This window comes from Sus scrofa, chromosome 7, assembly GCF_000003025.6.
Source record: "Sus scrofa isolate TJ Tabasco breed Duroc chromosome 7, Sscrofa11.1, whole genome shotgun sequence".
Taxonomy (NCBI): domain Eukaryota; kingdom Metazoa; phylum Chordata; class Mammalia; order Artiodactyla; family Suidae; genus Sus; species Sus scrofa.
In genome coordinates, this window is record NC_010449.5 from 41,635,403 (window position 1) to 41,654,549 (window position 19,147).

The 19,147-nt window shown below is 46.0% G+C and overlaps 1 protein-coding gene across 1 annotated transcript in view; it reads right to left on the bottom strand.

The window, feature by feature from the left end:
• The window catches only part of ADGRF5 (adhesion G protein-coupled receptor F5), a 129,167-nt gene continuing 114,873 nt past the window's right edge, over nt 4,854-19,147 (bottom strand). The window contains 7 exon segments of the mRNA XM_013978015.2: nt 4,854-6,340; nt 8,294-8,378; nt 9,242-9,301; nt 9,389-9,430; nt 10,966-12,351; nt 13,374-13,553; nt 17,058-17,266. Of these exon segments, the coding sequence (XP_013833469.2) occupies nt 6,261-6,340; nt 8,294-8,378; nt 9,242-9,301; nt 9,389-9,430; nt 10,966-12,351; nt 13,374-13,553; nt 17,058-17,266 (2,042 nt within the window). The 3' untranslated portion in view covers nt 4,854-6,260.

Consider the following 19,147-nt stretch of genomic DNA (forward strand, 5'->3'; position numbering starts at 1 on the left):
TCTAGGTACAAGTGGCTTCTGAGCACTAGAATGTGCTGGATGCCTGATGTGTGAAATACACAATAGGTTGTGAACACTTAGTAAAAAAAAAAAAAAAAAAAAAAAAAAAAAAATGGAATGTTAGGATAGCTCATTAAGAAGTTTACATTCAGAGTTCCCGTCGTGGTGCAGCGGAAGTGAACCCGACTAGGAAACATGAGGTTGCAGGTTTGATCCCTGGCCTCATTCAGTGGGTTAAGGATCTGGCGTTGCCATGAGCTGTCGTGTAGGTTGCTAGATGCAGCTCGGATCAGGCATTGCTGTGGCTGTGGTGTAGGCCAGCAGCTACAGCTCCGATTCGACCCCTAGCCTGGAAACCTCATATGCCGTGGGTGCGGCCCTAAAAAGACCAAAAAAAAAAAAAAAAAAAAAAAAAGAAGTTTACATTAGGAGTTCCTGTTGTGGCTCAGTGGGTTAAGGACCTGACGTTGTCTCTGTGAGGATGCCGATTCCATCCCGGGCCTCGCTCAGTAGATTAAGGATTTGGCATTGCCACAGTCTGCAGTGTAGGCAGCAGATGTGGCTCATATCCCGTGTTACTGCGACCGTGGCATAAGCCGGTGGCTGCAGCTCCCATTTAACCCTTAGCCTGGGGACTTCTGTATGCCACAAGTGCATCCATAAAAAGAAAAAAAAAAGAAAGAAAGAAAGAAAAATTAAAAAAGAAGTTTATATTAATTATGTCTTGAAACTCTATGATTTTGAATCTTTTGGGTTAAATCAAATGTATTACTGCAATTCATTTTACCTGCTTACTTTTTAAAGTGGCTCCTAAAAAATTTAAAATACACATGACGCACATTCTAGTTCTACCAGACAATACAGCTCTCCCAGTGTTCCTGAATAGTTCAAGGAAGGCTGCATTCCTTGTCATATAAAGTATTCATAGGAAGCAGGCTTTTCTTCCTGTTTATATGAATAAAGTATAAACTTATAAAGACAGGGGGGAAACATCTTCAAAATACAAAAATAAACATCTTCCTTCTAAAAGATGTATACATCATCTTACAAAGAAAAACATCAGGACACATGAGCAGAAAATTCCAGCCAAATTCCTGTGACCATGCAAGCACGGGATGGCAGAAGATTAACCCCTGAGAGAGGCTATGGGTCTCCTGAGGTATGAAAACTTTTCCAGTCCCAGGCACCGCCTGCAGGGGGCAGCACTGCATCGGATGGGGTTTGAAGAATGAGGCGTATCCAGCGCTGGAGGACGAATTTGACTTGATGTTTTTTTCTTTAAATTAAAAAATATTTTTCTTTTACACAAATTTTAAAGGTTACTTTCCATTTACAGTTTTTACAGAGTGTTGGCTATGTTCCCTGTGCTGTACAATACTTCATGGTAGCCTATCTTACACCCAATGGGTTGCCCGCCCACTCCCTCACCCCTCTAATGTGCCTCCCCCTACCCTGCGCCGGTAGCAACTCCTGTGTTCTCCGTATCTCTGCCTGCTTCTTTGCTTCTTTTTTTGTTCTATTCATTAGTTTGTTGTATTTTTTAGATTCCACGTAGAAGATATATACATGATATCATGCAATAGTTTTTTTTTTTTTTTTTTTTTTTGGTCTTTTTGCTATTTCTTGGGCCACTCCCATGGCATATGGAGGTTCCCAGGCTAGGGGTCTAATCGGAGCCGTAGCCACCAGCCTACTCCAGAGCCACAGCAACGCAGGATCTGAGCCGCGTCTGCAACCTACACCACAGCTCACGGCAACGCCAGATCGTTAACCCACTGAGCAAGGGCAGGGACTAAACCTGCAACTTCATGGTTCCTAGTCAGATTCGTTAACCACTGCGCCACGACGGGAACTCCCATGCAATAGTTTTGACTTGCAGGTCACATCTGCACAGCTAAGGCTTCGTACAGATTCCACGGGCAGTGGTGGGTCCTTAAATTTGATTGTTGTTGTTGTTGTTGTTGTAACAGTCTAAAGACATATCTTGTATAATCTCATCTTGATTATGAGCAGGATCTATGAATATGATGAGATTGATGAATAGATTACATTACCTGGCAAAGGGGAGGGGAATTTGCCGATGTAATTCAGGTCCCTGATCACCTGACTTTGAGTTAATCTTGAGGGAGATGGCCCTGGTGGACCTGGCCTAATCAGGCTTCTAATCTTTTAGAAGCTGGGTCTGAAGATCAGAGCCCTTTGCAAGAAACTGACTTGATTGAATGTCCCTTGAAATAAGAAAGTTTTGGCTTGTGGAACTGACTTTACACACTTTGAAGAAGAGTATTAGGCACGTTCGAAGTGAATTAGACCACGCATCTCACTTGGAACCAACACCAGAGCCCAAGTTCTTCCTTCCCTTGGAAAATCTGTTGCGAAAAAGCCATGGGATCATCGCCAATTGAAAACTGGTGAACTCACAGCCCAACGCTGTGCTCCTGCTTTCATATAATTTACAGATTCACGGAACACTCTTTTATAATGTTGAATCCTGTGTCTCTTTTAGGATATTCTTGGCAAAGAGCAGTGGTTGAACTCATATCGCGCATTGAATAGAAGACCAGCATTTATTGCATTTCTCTAATTTTTTTTTGCATAGCTTCTCTGGAATTTGGATCCGGCACTGTGACATGAAAGGTGGGGTGGGGGTACATGCACGTCTGTGTGTGTGTGTGTGTTGTGGCTGAGGGAACATGCCACTGTTAATGAATGTGGCAGAGAGCCAGATCCACATCCTATGGAAACTGGCCAGAGGTTCCTACTATTACAGAGGCTCCCTGCACAAAGGCACACACAGCGATTCCCAAAGGATCCCTTTGAAAAGTGGGTGAGAGATCATTGGTCTTTCTTTCTTCCTTTTTTTTTTTTTTTTTTTTTTTTTTTTTTTTTTTTTGCTTTTTAGGGCAGCACCCACAGCATATGGAGGTTCCCAGGCTAGGGGTCCAATCAGAGCTGTTGCTCCCAGCCTACACCACAGCCATAACAACATCAGATCCCAGCCACGTCTGCAACCTACACCACAGCTCACGGCAATGCTGGATCCTTAACCCACTGAGTGAGACCAGGGGTTGAACCCACAACCTCATGGTTTCTAGTCAGATTCATTTCCGTTGCACCACAGCAGGAACTCCTTGTTGGTATTTCTTGTTTCGTGGTTTTGAACTTGAGAACCACAGCCTTCTCCCAAGTGCTGTGCTTTCCTTGGACGGTCACGTCAAGGTGGCCGTACCAGCAGTGTGCTGTCTAACCCTGCCTCGGTTCTCCTGGATAGAGCCTGAGGAACCAAAGCAGCAGAGGTGTTCTTCCTAATACCTTAATCCAGTGCTCGCTTCGGCAGTGCATATACTAACAGCTCAATCCAACTCAATGGATCCTCCAAGCTAACCTTTGGCTCTATCTTCTCAGGTCTGAGTTCTGCCCAAAGTTGATCGTTCCCTGGAGCATTTTAAACTTGACAATTCTTTCCTTCAGGGACTTTATTTTATTTATTTATTTATTTATTTATTTTGTCTTTTTGCTATTTCTTGGGCTGCTCCCGCGGCATATGGAGGTTCCCAGGCTAGGGGTTGAATCGGAGCTGTAGCCACTGGCCTACACCAGAGCCACAGCAACGCGGGATCCGAGCCGCGTCTGCGACCTACACCACAGCTCACGGCAACGCCGGATCGTTAACCCACTGAGCAAGGGCAGGGACCGAACCCGCAACCTAATGGTTCCTAGTCGGATTTGTTAACCACTGCACCACGACGAGAACTCCCAGGGACTTTAAATAATGAACTATTTATGGAATAATGATGTGACAATTTGCAGGCCAATGTGGGCATGGATGTCCATGTCATCTGTGAATAGGCGAGAAAAAAGGCTCATTTCCTTGAAACTTTAGGACATTTGTTTCATCCTCCCTCCACATAAAGAAAAGAGAGGCAAGGAGTTCCCGTCATGCAGCGGAAATGAATCTGACTAGGAACCATGAGGTTGTGGGTTCGATCCCTGGCCTTGCTCAGTGGGTTAAGGATCCGGTGTTGCCGTGAGCTGTGGTGTAGGTTGCAAATGTGGCTCAGATCTGGTGTTGCTGTGGCTGCAGACTGGTGGCTGCAGCTCTGATTAGATCCCCTAGACTGGGAATCTCCATATGCTACGGGTGTGGCCCTGAAAGAACAAAAAGATCAAAAAAAAAAAAAAAAAAAAAAGAAAGAAAGAAAGAAAAAGAAAAAAGGAAAAGAGAGACAGTAGTAGAATTTAAAACTCAAAATAGGAGTTCTCGGGTGTTCCATTTGTGACATGCAGTAGGTTAAGGATCTGGCATGGCTGCAGCTGTGGCTCAGATTCAATCCCTGGCTTGGGATCTTCTGCCTGTGGAAGGCATGGCCAAAAATAAATAAATACATAAAAGGAGAAGGAAGGGATTTTAAAGAGTTAAAATATTAAATGAAAACTTTTGAACCTCGATAAATAAACAGTGGCTGAATTTCACCCTCGTGTCCTTTTTCTTTCCGAGAGTGGGGTCTATTTAGATTCATCTTTAGGAAGACTCTACAACCCACATTTTCAGAGAAGCCCCCCATTTTTATTTTGTTGGATTTTTCTCCCTGGGATGAGATTTTGATTTGGAATTTTTGGTGGCTGTAGCTACAGCACCTGGTCAACTTTGATATGGATGTGATTTTAATAACTATTTGTATTTGTATGAGGCACATACACACAAGCAACACACACGCAGACACAAAATTCACAAACACGCTCCACCATCTGTTCATCACGGTAAAGTACCATTAGGAGCACAGATTAGTCAGCTGGATAATTTTTTCCAGATGATGTCCTAGGGGTTGGAATAAACACAACTTAGACAAGTAGAACATTCTTAATGTATATTGGTCTGGGAACTTAAGAACGGAAAGAACTGATACATAGAGAGCTATACAACACACCGAGGGCCTCACGTCCACAGCAATCGCCACAATAATAATATACAATGCCGCAAGATCGTTAAAAATCCATTCTATCCTGCACAGAAAAGTACCTGGTTAAAGCTGTTAAATACAATATGTGACCGTTGGGGCGGGCGGGCGGGGGAGGGGGGTCATTGCTTTCCGTGCAACACATGACGTTTGGAAATGAATGGAGATAAAAAAAAACTATTTTTGCTTTCCAAAAAGGGGAACAAAATGAAACATAAGGCTTTCGTTCTAAACTATAGAAGGTTATCAGCTGTTGGTCTGCTTCGATCTATTAAAGCACGGTTATCACACTTATTCTGCATATTCATTCCGCACCCATCCCACAGAACTTAACATACAGCAGTAGATATGGTATGTGATTAGCATCGCGGGGATCATGTGCGCTTCCATGAATTTTTTGTCAATAGTATGGTCCACGTGAAAGCATCCTGACATCATTTCCTCCCTACTTTTTTTCACTACCTGTTTTTAGTCTTTCTTACCTAAGAAAATACCAGGAAGACACTGAACCCTTATAGTTAACTTTCTCCAAAATGGAACCTTTTTGTTTGTTTGTTTGTTTAGGGACACATCCTTGGCATATGGAAGTTCCCGGGCTAGGGCTTCAACTGGAGCTATAGCTGCCAGCCTACGCCACAGCCACAGCAACTCTGGATCCCAGCAGAATCTGCGATCTACACCACAGCTCACAGCAACCCTGGATCCTTAATCCACTAAGTGAGGTCAGGAATCAAACCGGCATCCTCATGGGTACTCGTTGGGTTTGTTTCCACTGAGCCACAACGGGATCCCCTGGAGCCATTTCTGAATTCTCAACGTTGCAGCATCTGAGTAGTAATTATATTCAATCTTTAATGTAGACATCTTAACATGTGGTCTTTATGTTGTTTTTCTCTGTCTCCCTCCCTCCCTTCCCAGAATTTACTGAAGTATTTCCTAGGTATTAGTATTTTGTTTATTATTTTAATCAAAGCCTATCTGTGGGCCCAAGGTGTGAAAAGTAAAAATGTCTCTGAGATCCTATTTTACAATATAGACAGAGAAGTCGGTGTGAGTTTCACTTAAATACTATACACATTTGGCATCTCACAGGGGGTGGGGATGTGACAGCAAAATAAATGTAACAATTCCTTTTCGTCTGTCTTTACAAAAGAAAGTGCCTTCCCTAATGAAAAAGTCTCTTCAGCATCTGCTCCCAGAAGCCGGTGGAGGAAACATTTTACCCATGGCTTGGAAAGGACCTCTTTTTCGAAGCACATCCACTGTCCCCCAAGAGGTCCCTGGGGCTGGATTTTCCCGTTCTTAGTTGAGCAACGAATAGGCACTGGATGTATTTTCCAGGGATGAGCTGGTGGTTTCTGGGGTGGAAACGTTGTATGTCCCTGAAAAACAGCACAGCTGCTCAGCAGAAAGGCAACTCTTCGGGATCCCTGGGCTGTGAACCTCGGCTAATAGCCCAGGGGGCGCCCTACTCCACGAGCCAGGGGAGCTCAGGCCATGCCTGGAAACCAACCCATGCCTGCCCTCCCCCAAAGATCCAGAAGTTCTGGAAAACAAACAAAGCTGTCCTCAAGCATGCGTGGCAGCCGGCAAGACAAGCACGAACTACAACACATCACACCAGCAGCCAGATTTGTAACAAAGGACAGGGAGCGGGGCCAGGCAAGCCCTGGGCAGGCCATCACATGCACGGGTCTGGGGCCCTTGGCATAAGGAGCCTTTCCCGTCCCCTGTGGTTGGTGTGACATGGGCAGGGGCCTGGAGGCCGAGCTGGAAGGCGAGTGGGTAAAGGGAAAAACAGAAAGAAAAGAAAAAGACCCGGAGAGAAAAGGCAAGATCAGAAAAGGAGCGGGCGTCCAGGGAAGGCAGGAGAAATGCTGAGGGTGGGTGCTGGGGTGGAGGGGGGAGGCCTGGGAGCAAAGGCACAGGCTCTCATCAGCAGGGAGCTGGGGGCCGGGGCCGAGCACCGGGAGAATAGGGGGTGTGTGTTGGGCAAGGGACACGACACAGTACCCGCCCTACCATTAGATGGGCGAACTGCCACCGCTAACAAGATTTCCATCATTGTCTGGGGAGCCCTTTGGGGCTGCTGACAACATAAACCAAAGTTACAGTGATTATGGAAACTTGAGGAACCGGAAAGGAATTCTGGTACCTTTTCCCTGGTTGGGAGTGGGGAGGGGATGACATGGGACAGGGTTCCAGCTTACCAGAATGGCTGACACCCACTGCCCTAAGTCATTACCATTCTTGTTTTTTTTTTTTTGTCTTTTTAGGGCCACACCCACGGCATATGGAAGTTCCCAGGGTAGGAGTCGAATTGGAGCTGTAGCTGCTGGCCTACACCACAGCCACAGTGTGGGATCCGAGTTGCATCTATGACCTACACCACAGCTCACAGCAACGCTGGATCCTTAACGCACTGAGTGAGGCCAGGGACCGAACCTGCATCCTCGTGGATGCTAGTCAGATTCACGTCTGCTGAGCCACAACGGGAACACCCCATTACCATTCTTTATCTTATATCTCCAAGGTGGAAATTTTCCACATGTTCCTAATAGAATAGCTAACTTAGGTGATCCCACATAATCTGTGTGTGCAGTTTTAGAAGTGTCGATATAAAATAAGCATACTCCAAAAAGAAAAGACATGACGCTCACAGCCTGGGATCCTACAGTAGGAGTCTCTAAATCTAGTCTTTGCTGCACCATAACCCAGAAACATGATGCGATAATATATAAGGTGAATTGAGAAGAACTCTGTGTTTGACCAGGCCAGCAATCAACAGTTCCCATTTTTTTTTTTTTTTTTGTCTTTTGTCTTTTTGTCTGTTGTTGTTGTTGTTGCTGTTGTTGCTATTTCTTGGGCCGCTCCCGCGGCATATGGAGGTTCCCAGGCTAGGGGTTGAATCGGAGCTGTAGCTACCGGCCTACACCAGAGCCACAGCAACGCGGGATCCGAGCCGCGTCTGCGACCTACACCACAGCTCACGGCAACGCCGGATCGTTAACCCACTGAGCAAGGGCAGGGACCGAACCCGCAACCTCATGGTTCCTAGTCAGATTCGTTAACCACTGCGCCACGACGGGAACTCCTACAGTTCCCATTTTTATGACGGATAGAGTTTTGATGGAGAGCTGAAAGCCAATGCCCTCTGTACCAACCTCCTTGTTGTCTGGGGAAATATAAACACGTTCTTGCATTTAACCCCTGCCCCAGGTAACGCCTTTGTGGGCAAATGCCATGAAGGAGGGAGTGGGAACATAGGGGTGAGCCTGTTCCCAGGGCAAATGTGTTTGGGTCAACCCACGAAACATCTAGAAGTCACCACGTACCTGTTTTGCCAAACAGATTGTTAAATCTTCTTGATATGGGAGAACTCATGGAAAATACAGGCGTGGATGAAGCTAGAGAGGTTGACTAGAAAAAAAGAAAGAATTACAGGGCAACTGTGTTAGAACAAGGCCCAGTTTGGATGCCTAGGACGATTCATTTGCTGCCCTCTAGTGGTCACGGTCTGCATCTTTTGGCTCCCTTTAAGGGGTGAGCCTGGGGGAGCCTGAATTTCTTCTTCACACAAATTATGCAGGGAAGTCACCTTTTGAAACACTGGCATATCATCACCAGTATTTGCGAAGTAGCTTTCAAATACATGTTTTACTACTTGAAAGGGTTTATCATCTTTTGTGAAAACCAATATATTTGAGTGCAACAGTTATTTTCCAAAATGAACTATAGAAAACTCTTTTTCAAATTGTGTTCTTTATTGCCTTGAGTTTCCCCAGAAAATTATTTCTCATGGACATTTTGTTTTAACCCTCAGTTGATATTATCTGTGCTATTTAGCCCCTTTCACCCCTATTTAATGATGGAGGATGCATCTTAATTATAGTTCCATCCCACGGCTGTCTTTAATAGGCAGAAGCAGGTAAGAAACAAACATAGTGGAATAATCTATGCTAAAATTGGCAGTGGAGAGAGAGGTTTTTTTGTTTGTTTGTTTGTTTTGTTTTTGGGTCTTTTTAGGGCCACTCCCACAACATATGGAAGTTCCCAGGCTAAGGGATGAGTCAGAGCCAGCCTACACCACAGCCCCAGCAATGCCAGATGTGAGCCACGTCTGCAACCTGCACCACAGCTCCCAGCAATGCCAGATCCCACTGGGAGAGGCCAGGGATGGAACCTGCATCCTCATGGATCCTAGTCAGGTTCATTACCCCCAAGCCACAACAGGAACTCCAGAAAGAGGGGGGTTTGACAGTCTCTACAAAGGAAGCATTTACCTTTGAGTGCTGTGAAGACCATCTTGACAGTGAAAACTTATTCAGCAAGGCTCCCTGTACCTGCATTTGTTTAGAAGAAACCATTGTCTATTAAACACGTCACCACACTGCAGACGTTTCTAGGAACATGACTGTCATTATTCTTACCTTCTGATCCCAGAGGCATCCAAAGAGTAAAATGAATAATCCCTGCCAAAAAGAATTGGGAAGAAGTACATCATAATCACATTAATTATATGAATCATACTCCAGTCTAGCAAACTAGGAACTATTTTTTTTTTTTTTTTGTCTTTTTGCTATTTCTTGGGCCGCTCCCGCGGCATATGGAGGTTCCCAGGCTAGGGGTCGAATCGGAGCTGTAGCCGCCAGTCTACGCCACAGCCACAGCAACGCGGGATCCGAGCTGTGTCTGCAACCTACACCACAGCTCATGGCAACGCTGGATTGTCAACCCACTGAGCAAGGGCAGGGATCGAACCCGAAACCTCATGGTTCCTAGTTGGATTTGTTAACCACTGCGCCACGTCGGGAACTCCGAACTATTATTAACCTGAAATAGAATCTGTACCTCTTTCTATTTCTGTGGGTTTGGTCCAGTACATGATAAGGACAGGGTGGTTCCACACCAACCGGGGCTGAAGTGTTACAATGTTATAAGGATATTTTCTAGGGCTGAAGTGTTACAATGTTATAAGGATATTTTCTATTTCCCTCTTTCCACCCAATTGCGAACTGGAGGTCCTGCTGGTTATGCTATTAAACACACCTCTGACGTCTACAGTAGCCCTCACACAGGGGTGACGAGGACATAGGGTGGAATAATCAGTCCTTCTAGTCAAAGCATATGATAAACACCATTCGACATAAGCCTTAGAGTTCCGTGGACCCAGCCGCAGAAGTTAAGATTTGCATGGTCTTGGTAGGAGCACCTAGGACAATGCCTCAGTGTCACCTTCAGGTGCCCTCTGCCTCCTCACTAGCTTGTGGGGCCCTGGGCTTCCCCTTTCTCTACCAGTTGAATCAGAATTAAGCCTCCCCTCCCTTGTGCTCAAGGCTTGTTGTCTGTACCTCTGTTAAAACCCTCCTAACAATGCGCCTCTGTACAGATAATCAGTTCTGTACAGAGAGGAGGTCTTTTTCCTTGTTGTGTAATAGAGCAGAATGTCTCCGTAGAGCATCCATTATTTCATAGTTCAGCAAACTTTTCCAATGAAGACATGTATCTCACTCACCTAATGGTTACGGCACACCTGGTCTGTGCCAAGGTCTTTGTAGGCACGAGGGTTACAGTGATAAGACAGATGCTGCCCCCGACCTCATGAAGGCAGCGCTCATTTCATGGGCGTGCACATTACCTGGAGAGATTGTTTGGTTTCATGGTGGTGTTTTCATTTAGGAAATACGAGGCAGCAGCAGCGAGATAATGTTGGATAAATAGCGAGATCCAACGTAGGTAAGGGACTTTCCTCCTGCTTCTCTTATCAGGGCATTTAGCAGAGAGCTGCGCTTGCAACTAAATGATAGTGCAGGTGATAAGAGGGGTGAGGATCCATGGGAGCAGAGGAATGCGCCCTTTCTCTTTCATCCCGTTCTTGTCATTACCGTCCTCGAGGGCCTTCTCTGAACTCAAACCCTTCCCCGTTCCTACTCCTGTTTGTGTTTCTATGACTCGTCTGTCTCCCTAGCATGGATGCTGCGTGGGCGGGCTGCGCTGCAGCACGTACCTGGAAGGCATTGAGGAGGGTGAATACAATGTGGAACACGGCATTGCTCCCCTCGAACACGGTGGCCAGCCCGAACCCCCAGGTGAGCCCCAAGAGCGGCGTGAGGACCCCAATGCTCTTGCTGATCTGGAACAGGCTGCTCTTCTCCTGCTTGCTGGGCTTGTCCCCGATGGACGGTCTCAGGATCTTGGCGATGACCACGACCGTGATGGTCATATTCACCACCACGATGATCAGCGCTGGGATGACGAAGGCCAGCAGGGCCTTGGTGTCCTCCCAGTTGAGCCAACAGGCATTCTTCCTGGTGTAGACCTCCCGGGGCTGGGTGGCCCCCACCGTGATGGTGGAGATGACCAGCGGGCAGCCGTAGCCGAGAGAAAAGGCGATGGCCTTCTGGACGGACTTGCTGGTGTCGTGCAGGATGAAAACCAGGCGGTAGAACAGCATGAGGCCCAGCGTCAGCATCCAGAAGAAGACGCTGAGGTAGAAGAAGTGGACGAAGAAGGTGGCGGCCACACAGGCCGTCTCGTTGAGCGGGAAGTGGTGGTCGTGGACGGCGGCGGCCACCATGAACCAGATGTCGGCGACCAGGAGGGAGGCGGCGATGTTGACGATGCAGATGTGACGCATGGAGGAAGTCCGGTTCTTGGTCACCGATTTCCACACCACGGCTTCCACTGCGAGGCAGGCCGCTAAGCTCAGGATGGAAAAACACAACCCAATGTAGGAGATGATATCCAGGAGGATTTTCAGCAGAGAGCCAGGGTCCGGGGAGTCGGGGGACATGAGGATAGAGAATGAGGTCAGGTGGTCACAGCTGCAGGACATGCTGTCCTCGGTGACCTCTTTCACATAGCACCCGCTGCTGTCCCAGCCCCCCGTGTGGTTGTTGAGGTTGAAGTTCCAGAAGACGCACAGCGGGACCCTGCCCGAAGGGTCGTTGTTCTTGAAAGTCATCGAGATCCTGAACGGCGTGGTGATCTTGTGGCTGACAGTGGTGGTCATCACTAAGCTGTTGGCAAAATTCTTTCCCTGGACATCTTGGTCAAGGATGCTCTGGAGGGTCGGGAAAGCCACGGTGACGATAAAGGACTCAGGCTGCAAGTATTTCAGCTCGTTCTCATCAATGCTCACATTGCCCCAAAGGTCAGAGTCTAAGAAGACAAAGCCCTGCTTGTAGGACGTGGGGAGGCCCGATCTGATGACCATGCTCTTCATCTGCACGTTAGGCTGGGAGATGATGCTATCTTCTGAGCGAAAGGCTCGGGAGAACCGTTCCACGGAATCCAGAAGCTGTGAGCTCTGATTTGTCTTTTGCTCTTGTGACATCTTCCAGGAGTTCAGGATGGTCTTGCTGAGGATGACGTTGACCGTGGAGAGAAAGTGCTGTAATGGACATGGCGTGGGATCAAACCAACCCGGATTTTTGTCAATCATAAGGGGGGGGGGAGACAAAAGAAAATCTTCCCAGAAACTGATCAAGTGCACATAGGCAAGAGGAAAAGAGAAGAGAAAAATGCGGCATCGCAGGCTGTGAGGAGCCACAACCTCTTTTGGAGGGACTTAGCAGAGGAGGGGTCCCCATGATAGGGGGACTTTGAGAAACTTTTAGCCATGGTCACAGGGAGATCCACCCCTCACCGCTCACTGGGACTAACTCAGCAGGATGGCAGAGGCTGTTTATTAATTGTTTTATTTGATTTTAAATCTCAAGCCTGTAAATGCCATTTGGTGGGTCGAGTTTTCACCAGCAAGGGTGAGGTGGTCTTGGAAGACCCTCTCAAATGCTGAGCATCAGATGAGCAATGGGAGTGTTGTATCTTTCTCTTTTTTTGCCAAACATTTGGACTTTCTCTCCCATAAATTTGGGACTGTCATTTTCCATTGGTGACTTCTCTCAAGGGGGAGAAGTGACTTCTTTTCTCCCCTCCTTTGACTTGTTTTCTTCGCTGAACCTATGAGCCCTGGAATTAGTGGCATGGTGGTCCCCCACAGGACTTGTCCTAATTGCCTGACCCTGTAGATGTGACCTGCTTTGGAGAAAAGGTCTTTGTAGATGGAATGAAATTAAGACTGTCGAGAGAAAATCATCATACCTAGGTGGGCCCTACATCCAATGACAAGTATCTCCATAAGAGAAAGAAGAGGAGAAGACAAATGGAGAAGAGGAGGAAGTCAGTGAAGACAAGCTGGAGGATGGAAAGAGGCAGCCCCAAGCCAAAGAAGCTTGGAGCTACAAGAAGCTGAAAGAGACAGAGAAGGATCTCCCCGAGAGCCTTAGGAGAAAACATGGTGCCCGGACCCTTCCATTTCAGACCTCAGTGGAGAAGAGTTATGTTTCTTGACCCCAAGTCCTGAGGGATGAAAAGGTAAGACCCCCGACTCCTGCAAGGCTGAAACAAACTCACCATCATCATTTCTGAATTCACTTGGGTTGGAACGGTTGAGAGCAAGTCAAGGATGTTAATGATGGCTCCCAGGCTCCCCGGAAATGCGTAGACTTCAAGTTTCGCCTTGTCCGTGCTAATGGAAAGATTCTTTAGGTACGAAGGGAGCTTCTCATCCTGAGAGGGACTCTTGATCAAAGCCTAGGAAAACAAATGCCGACCCAAACAGTCAAACCAAAAAGTGGCCCATCAGCCCAGTCATCGCATCCTGCTGACCCATCCACGACAAACTCGCTCACATCTGTAGTTTCCTTTCTCTCTTTCCTTTTCTCCAAGATAACTTGCTTTTCTCTTACACTATGTGTGCACTTCAGGATGGAATATTACACAAGACTCACACACAGAAGGGGGGCAGCGAAGCAGATGTCAACCTGATGACTAGTTGGAAAAAAAAAAACCCAGAAAGTAGATAGGATTGTTAGAGAACTAGATTAAAGTTGCATAGAATTGTCACTCAGTGGTCTGTATGAAAGCATGTTGGCCATTCTGCTCTTTCTTATAACTTACCTTGATGACTATTAGAATGGCTTTCCATCCCAAATCTCCTAGGACAGTTCTGGTGTGTATCTGAAGTCTCAGGGGAAGACTAATAGTGCCCTCTTTATTTTTTTTTACTTTTCTTTCTTTCTTTTTTTTTTTTTTTTTTGCTTTTTAGGGCCACCCTATGGCATATGGAAGTTCCCAGGCTAAGGTTCGAATGGGAGCTACAGCTGCGACCTACTCCACAGCTCATGGCAATGCCAGATGCTAACCCCCCTGAGTGAAGCCAGGGATCAAACCCACATCCTCATGGTTCCTAGTCAGATTTGCTTCCAGTGCACCACAACAGGAACTCCCCCCTCTTTATTTTCAAAAAATGAAAAAAAAAAGAAAAAAGTAATAATAAAAGGTAAAACAAAAAAAAATGAGACAAATGAACTTATATATAGAACAGAAGTACATCTGTAGGCATAGAAAACAAACTTACGTTACCAAAGGGGAAAAAGGGGATGGGATAAATTTGGAGTTTGGGGTTAACATGTACACACTGCTATAGTTTAAAATAGATAACCAACAGGGACCTACTGTGTAGCCCAGAAAACTATATGTAATATTTTGTAATAACCTATAAGGGAAAAGAATATGAAAAAGAATACATATATATGCATGTACATATGTGTAACTGAATCACTTAGCTGTACACCTGAGACTAACACAACATTGTAAATCAACTTCAATAAAGCAAAGCAAACAAAAAATGAGAAGTGTACTGACTTGGAGTTCCCTTGTGGCTCAGCGGGTTAAGGATCCAGCCTTGTCACTGCTATGGCTCAGGTCATGGCAGTGGCATGGATTCAATCTCTGGTCCAGGAACTTCCACATGCCTCGGGTGCAGAAAAAAAATGTCTTGGTTTTGATGATGAATTTCTTGGTCCCTCTATCTATAATGACCACTCTTGGGTTTTCCACCTATGTAACTCCTCATTATAATTAAAGAATGAACTTAAATTTGATCTTCTCCATAAAGAACTTTGAGGAATCTTCCACCCCAGAGGAATTTCTTTCTCTGAATTCATAAGCATTTGTTTTACTGAACAAAATGTACCTTTGTAACATCTCTACCAATGCCATCTAGCATTTTAATTTTAATGTATCTCCCATTAAATGGTAAGTTCTTTTTCTTTTTTTTTTTTTTTGTCTTTTTTTTTTTTTGCCATTTCTTGGACCGCTCCCGCGGCATATGGAGGTTCCCAGGCTAGGGGTCTAATCAGAGCTGTAGCTGCTGGCCGGCGCCAGAGCCATAGCAACTCCGGATCCAAGCTGTGTCTGCAACCTACCCCACAGTTCACTGCAACGCCGGATCCTTAACCCACTGAGCAAGGCCAGGGATCGAACCCGCAACCTCATGGTTCCTAGTCGGATTCGTTAACCACTGAGCCACGACGGGAACTCCCCAATGGTAAGTTCTGTAACAATGTGAACCATGTGTTATAGTTCTTTATAATCCTTCTGATATCCCACAATGCCTACCATAATATAAATCATTTCACTTTGCACATAGTAGGTGTTCAATAATATATGTTGAATGGATAAATCAAGTGGAGAATGATAGGTCAGTATGTCCCCTTTCCACTGAAAAGGTATGTAATATCTAGAATTGGGACCAGAACTCCAACACTGAATTCAAATTACAATTTTTATTTTCCCCAATGAGGATAATTTACATTCCCTATAGTTCAACTATCAAGGTCTAACTTTTGTGTGGTGTGTGTGTGTCTTTTAGGGCTGCACTCTCGGCATATAGAGGTTCCCAGACTAGGGGTCGAATTGCAACCACAGCGGCTGGCCTTCGCCACAGCCATAGCAACTCGGGATCTGAGCCATGTCTGCAACCTACACCACAGCTCAAGGCAATGCCAGATACTTAACCCACTAAGCAAGGCCAGGGATTGAGCCTTTGTCCTCAGGGATGCTAGTCAGATTCGTTTCCGCTGAGTCCGCTGAGGGAACTCCAGCTGCCAAGTTTTTCAAGCAGAACTTCCTGATTATCCTAGCCCAAATTTATATCCATATAACATGTATACTCTCTGTCCAATTAGAAATCTTGTTCTGATTTGACCTTTTTACCCTGACAGCACTTGTATTAATGCTTTACCATGGTCGCTCTTTTAATGAATTGGATTAAGAGAGGAGGAAGTATGGGAGAGAACTAGATAAAACACAAATCAATATCACCCCTTTCCTCAATTCTTCTTTCAAGAGAGAGGATTTGGAGCTGGTTGACATCATACCACCATTTGCTAAAATCCTACTGGTTTTGCCTCGTTTATTATAACCCATGGAATTTTAGGAGTCTCACACTCTCGGTAACTTAAGTATGAGAGGTAACATTTATTTATTTTGATGAAATGAAACATATTTCCCCTACCACATGGCAGTCACCTCTCTTCCAGGTCAGAGAGATTCCTCCTTCTATAACTATAGGTTACCTCTAAGGATTAAGGAAATCTTAGTGCTATGAAAGCATAAAACTGAACTTTTTTTTTTTCCCTCTAATGAACCTTTTTTTTTTTTGGCTTTAGGGGCACACCAGCGGCATATGGAAGTTCCCAGGCTAGGGGTCGAATGGGAGCTATAGTTGCTGGCCTACACCACAGCCATGGCAAGGCAGGATCCGAGCCCCATCTGCAACCTACACCACAGCTCACCGCCAAACCTGATGCTTGACCCACTGAGCAAGGCCAAGGATCAGACTCGTATCCTCATAGGTACTAGTCGGATTTGTTTCTGCTGCACCACAATGGGAACTCCTGATGAACCTAATTTTTTTATGTTGCTTCTCTTTCTGAAAAGATTAGCTTGATATACACATTCTTCTGCAGTTAGAGAGGATAACGCTGCTTCCATCCTGGAGAGAACGGAAACAGGGCACTAAGAGGTCAAGGTGAAGGCGTACAGCTGCTCTTAGAGCAGAACACGTATTTTGTTGCCTCCACAGCTGTAGTCAAGCCAAGCATTTCAAGAGATGCATCTTCTTTGGAAACAAAAGGAGTCTTGAGCCTAACATGAAACCATCCAAAGCCCACTTTTCTAAGTGCTGAGAAGTAGGAGAAATAGGAGAACCATCTCCCGTCCAGAGCTCAGAGTCAAAGGGGGAAGGCTCACCTCGGCCAGCTGGAGCAGAATGTTTATCGGAGCAGAGATACAGTCATTTCTCTTGACCTTCCACTGGGAGCCCACGCATCTGTACGTTACGGTCCCGCCAATGGGGCTCCCGGGGATTCTGCGGATGTTGGAGAACCGGCAAAGCTTCTGGATGACTTTCCCAGGCTCCCCGACACCTATGATAGGATCGTGGCATGTCATGTTCTCCTCTGCATTGGAAACATGGGGACAAAAGGAACAATTGATAAGCACTGAGGTCCTGCTGTATAGCACAGGCAGTTATATCTAGTCATTTGTGATGGAACATGATGGAAGATAATGTGAGCAAAAGAATACATAGGACTTCCCATTGTGGTTCAGCAGAAACAAATCTGACGGGTATCCATGAGGATGCAGGTTCAATCCCTGGCCTCGATCTGTGGGTTAAGGATCCAGTGTTGTGATCTATGGTGTAGGTCGCAGACGTGGCTCAGATGTGGCACTGCTGTGGCTGCGGTGTAGGCTGGTGGCTACAGCTCCGATTTGACCTCTAGCCTGGGAATTTCCATGTGCCATGCGTGCGGCCCTAAAAAGACAAAAAATTAAAAAAAAAAAGAATATATATGTGTGTGACTGGGTCACTTTGCCGTACAGTAGAAATTGACAGAATACTGTAAATCAACTATAAGGGAAAAAATAAAAATCATTAAAAAAATCAGAGCCTTAGATAAATCTCGTAATCTGTCCGGTGGGACTGAGGGTCCATCCATGGTTTCATTTTGTTTTGTTTTTTAGATCCAGATTGTATGGTAGAAATAAATACACTAAATGACTGAAGGGGGAAAAGGGACAATTAAAAAGAGGAGGAAAGCGTGGAAACAGGGTCAGGATTAGGAAGAGTTTTGATTTTTGAACGCATCTTTCTCTTGACTTCCAGTGACCCTTTTGGAATGACCCAATTTTTTCCTTTGCCCCTGATTTTCCAAAGCCTCTCAGTGCTTTCTAAACAGATCTGATTCTAATCTGCATTGGCTCTTCTTAACAGAGTATATTTCCTCTCTGCCTCATTCCTTCCCCTCTTAGCCAGCAATCTTTCTGCTGCCTATCATGGCAAATAATGAGAGCTCCCTGGGCACTCATCCAGCTAAAAGATGTGCAGGCAACTGGGAGTCTTAGGGACATCATGGCTTATTCCAAGGGATTCTCAAAGTTAGAAACACCAGAGGTGCTTGGCCAGTACCAACATCTGGACTCTCTCCAGCCCAAGTGAATCAGAACCTCTCGGGCTGGAATTCAGGCATGCTTCCCTGGTGATGCCAGGGCACAGCCAAGGTTGAGAAACATCACCTAAATCCAAAGATCTAATTAGTTGTAGGAATTCTAGGCACCCCTGTGACCTGAATATTCTGGAGAATATTTGTAATCATTTCTTCTTTCTGGTTTCCCTTTAGGATGGCTTTCTGTCACCTCTACTCAAGACCAGGCTTGAGGAGTTCCCGTCGTGGCTCAGTGGTTAACGAATCCGACTAGGAACCATGAGGTTGAGGGTTCGATCCCTGGCCTTGCTCAGTGGGTTAAGGATCCGGCGTTGTCTCGAGCTGTGGTATAGGTTGCAGACTCAGCTTGGATCTCTCGTTGCTGTGGTTCTGGTGTAGCCCAGTGGCTATAGCTCTGATTCAATCCTAGCCTGGGAACCTCCATATGCTGTGGGAGCGGCCCTAGAAATGGCAAAAAGACAAAAAAAAAACAAACAAAAAACAAAAAACAAAAAAACCCAAAAACCAGACTTGAATGGGAAAATGGCCTCTGTTGCAGAGTCTCTGGTCCCTGGGAGATCCTGAGTCTCTGATGAGAAGAACACCCCCGACATCCACTTTTTTGCTTTTTTTGTCTTTTGTCTTTTTATGGCTGCACGCATGGCTTATGGAGGTTCCCAGGCTTGGGGTCTAATTGGAGCTGTAACTGCCGGCCTACACCACAGCCGCAGTAATGCCAAGTCCGAGCCACGTCTTCGACCTACACCACAGCTCATGGCAATGCCGGATCCTTACCCACCGAGCGAGGCCAGGGGTCAAACCGCAATCTCATGGTTCCTAGTGGGATTCGTTTCT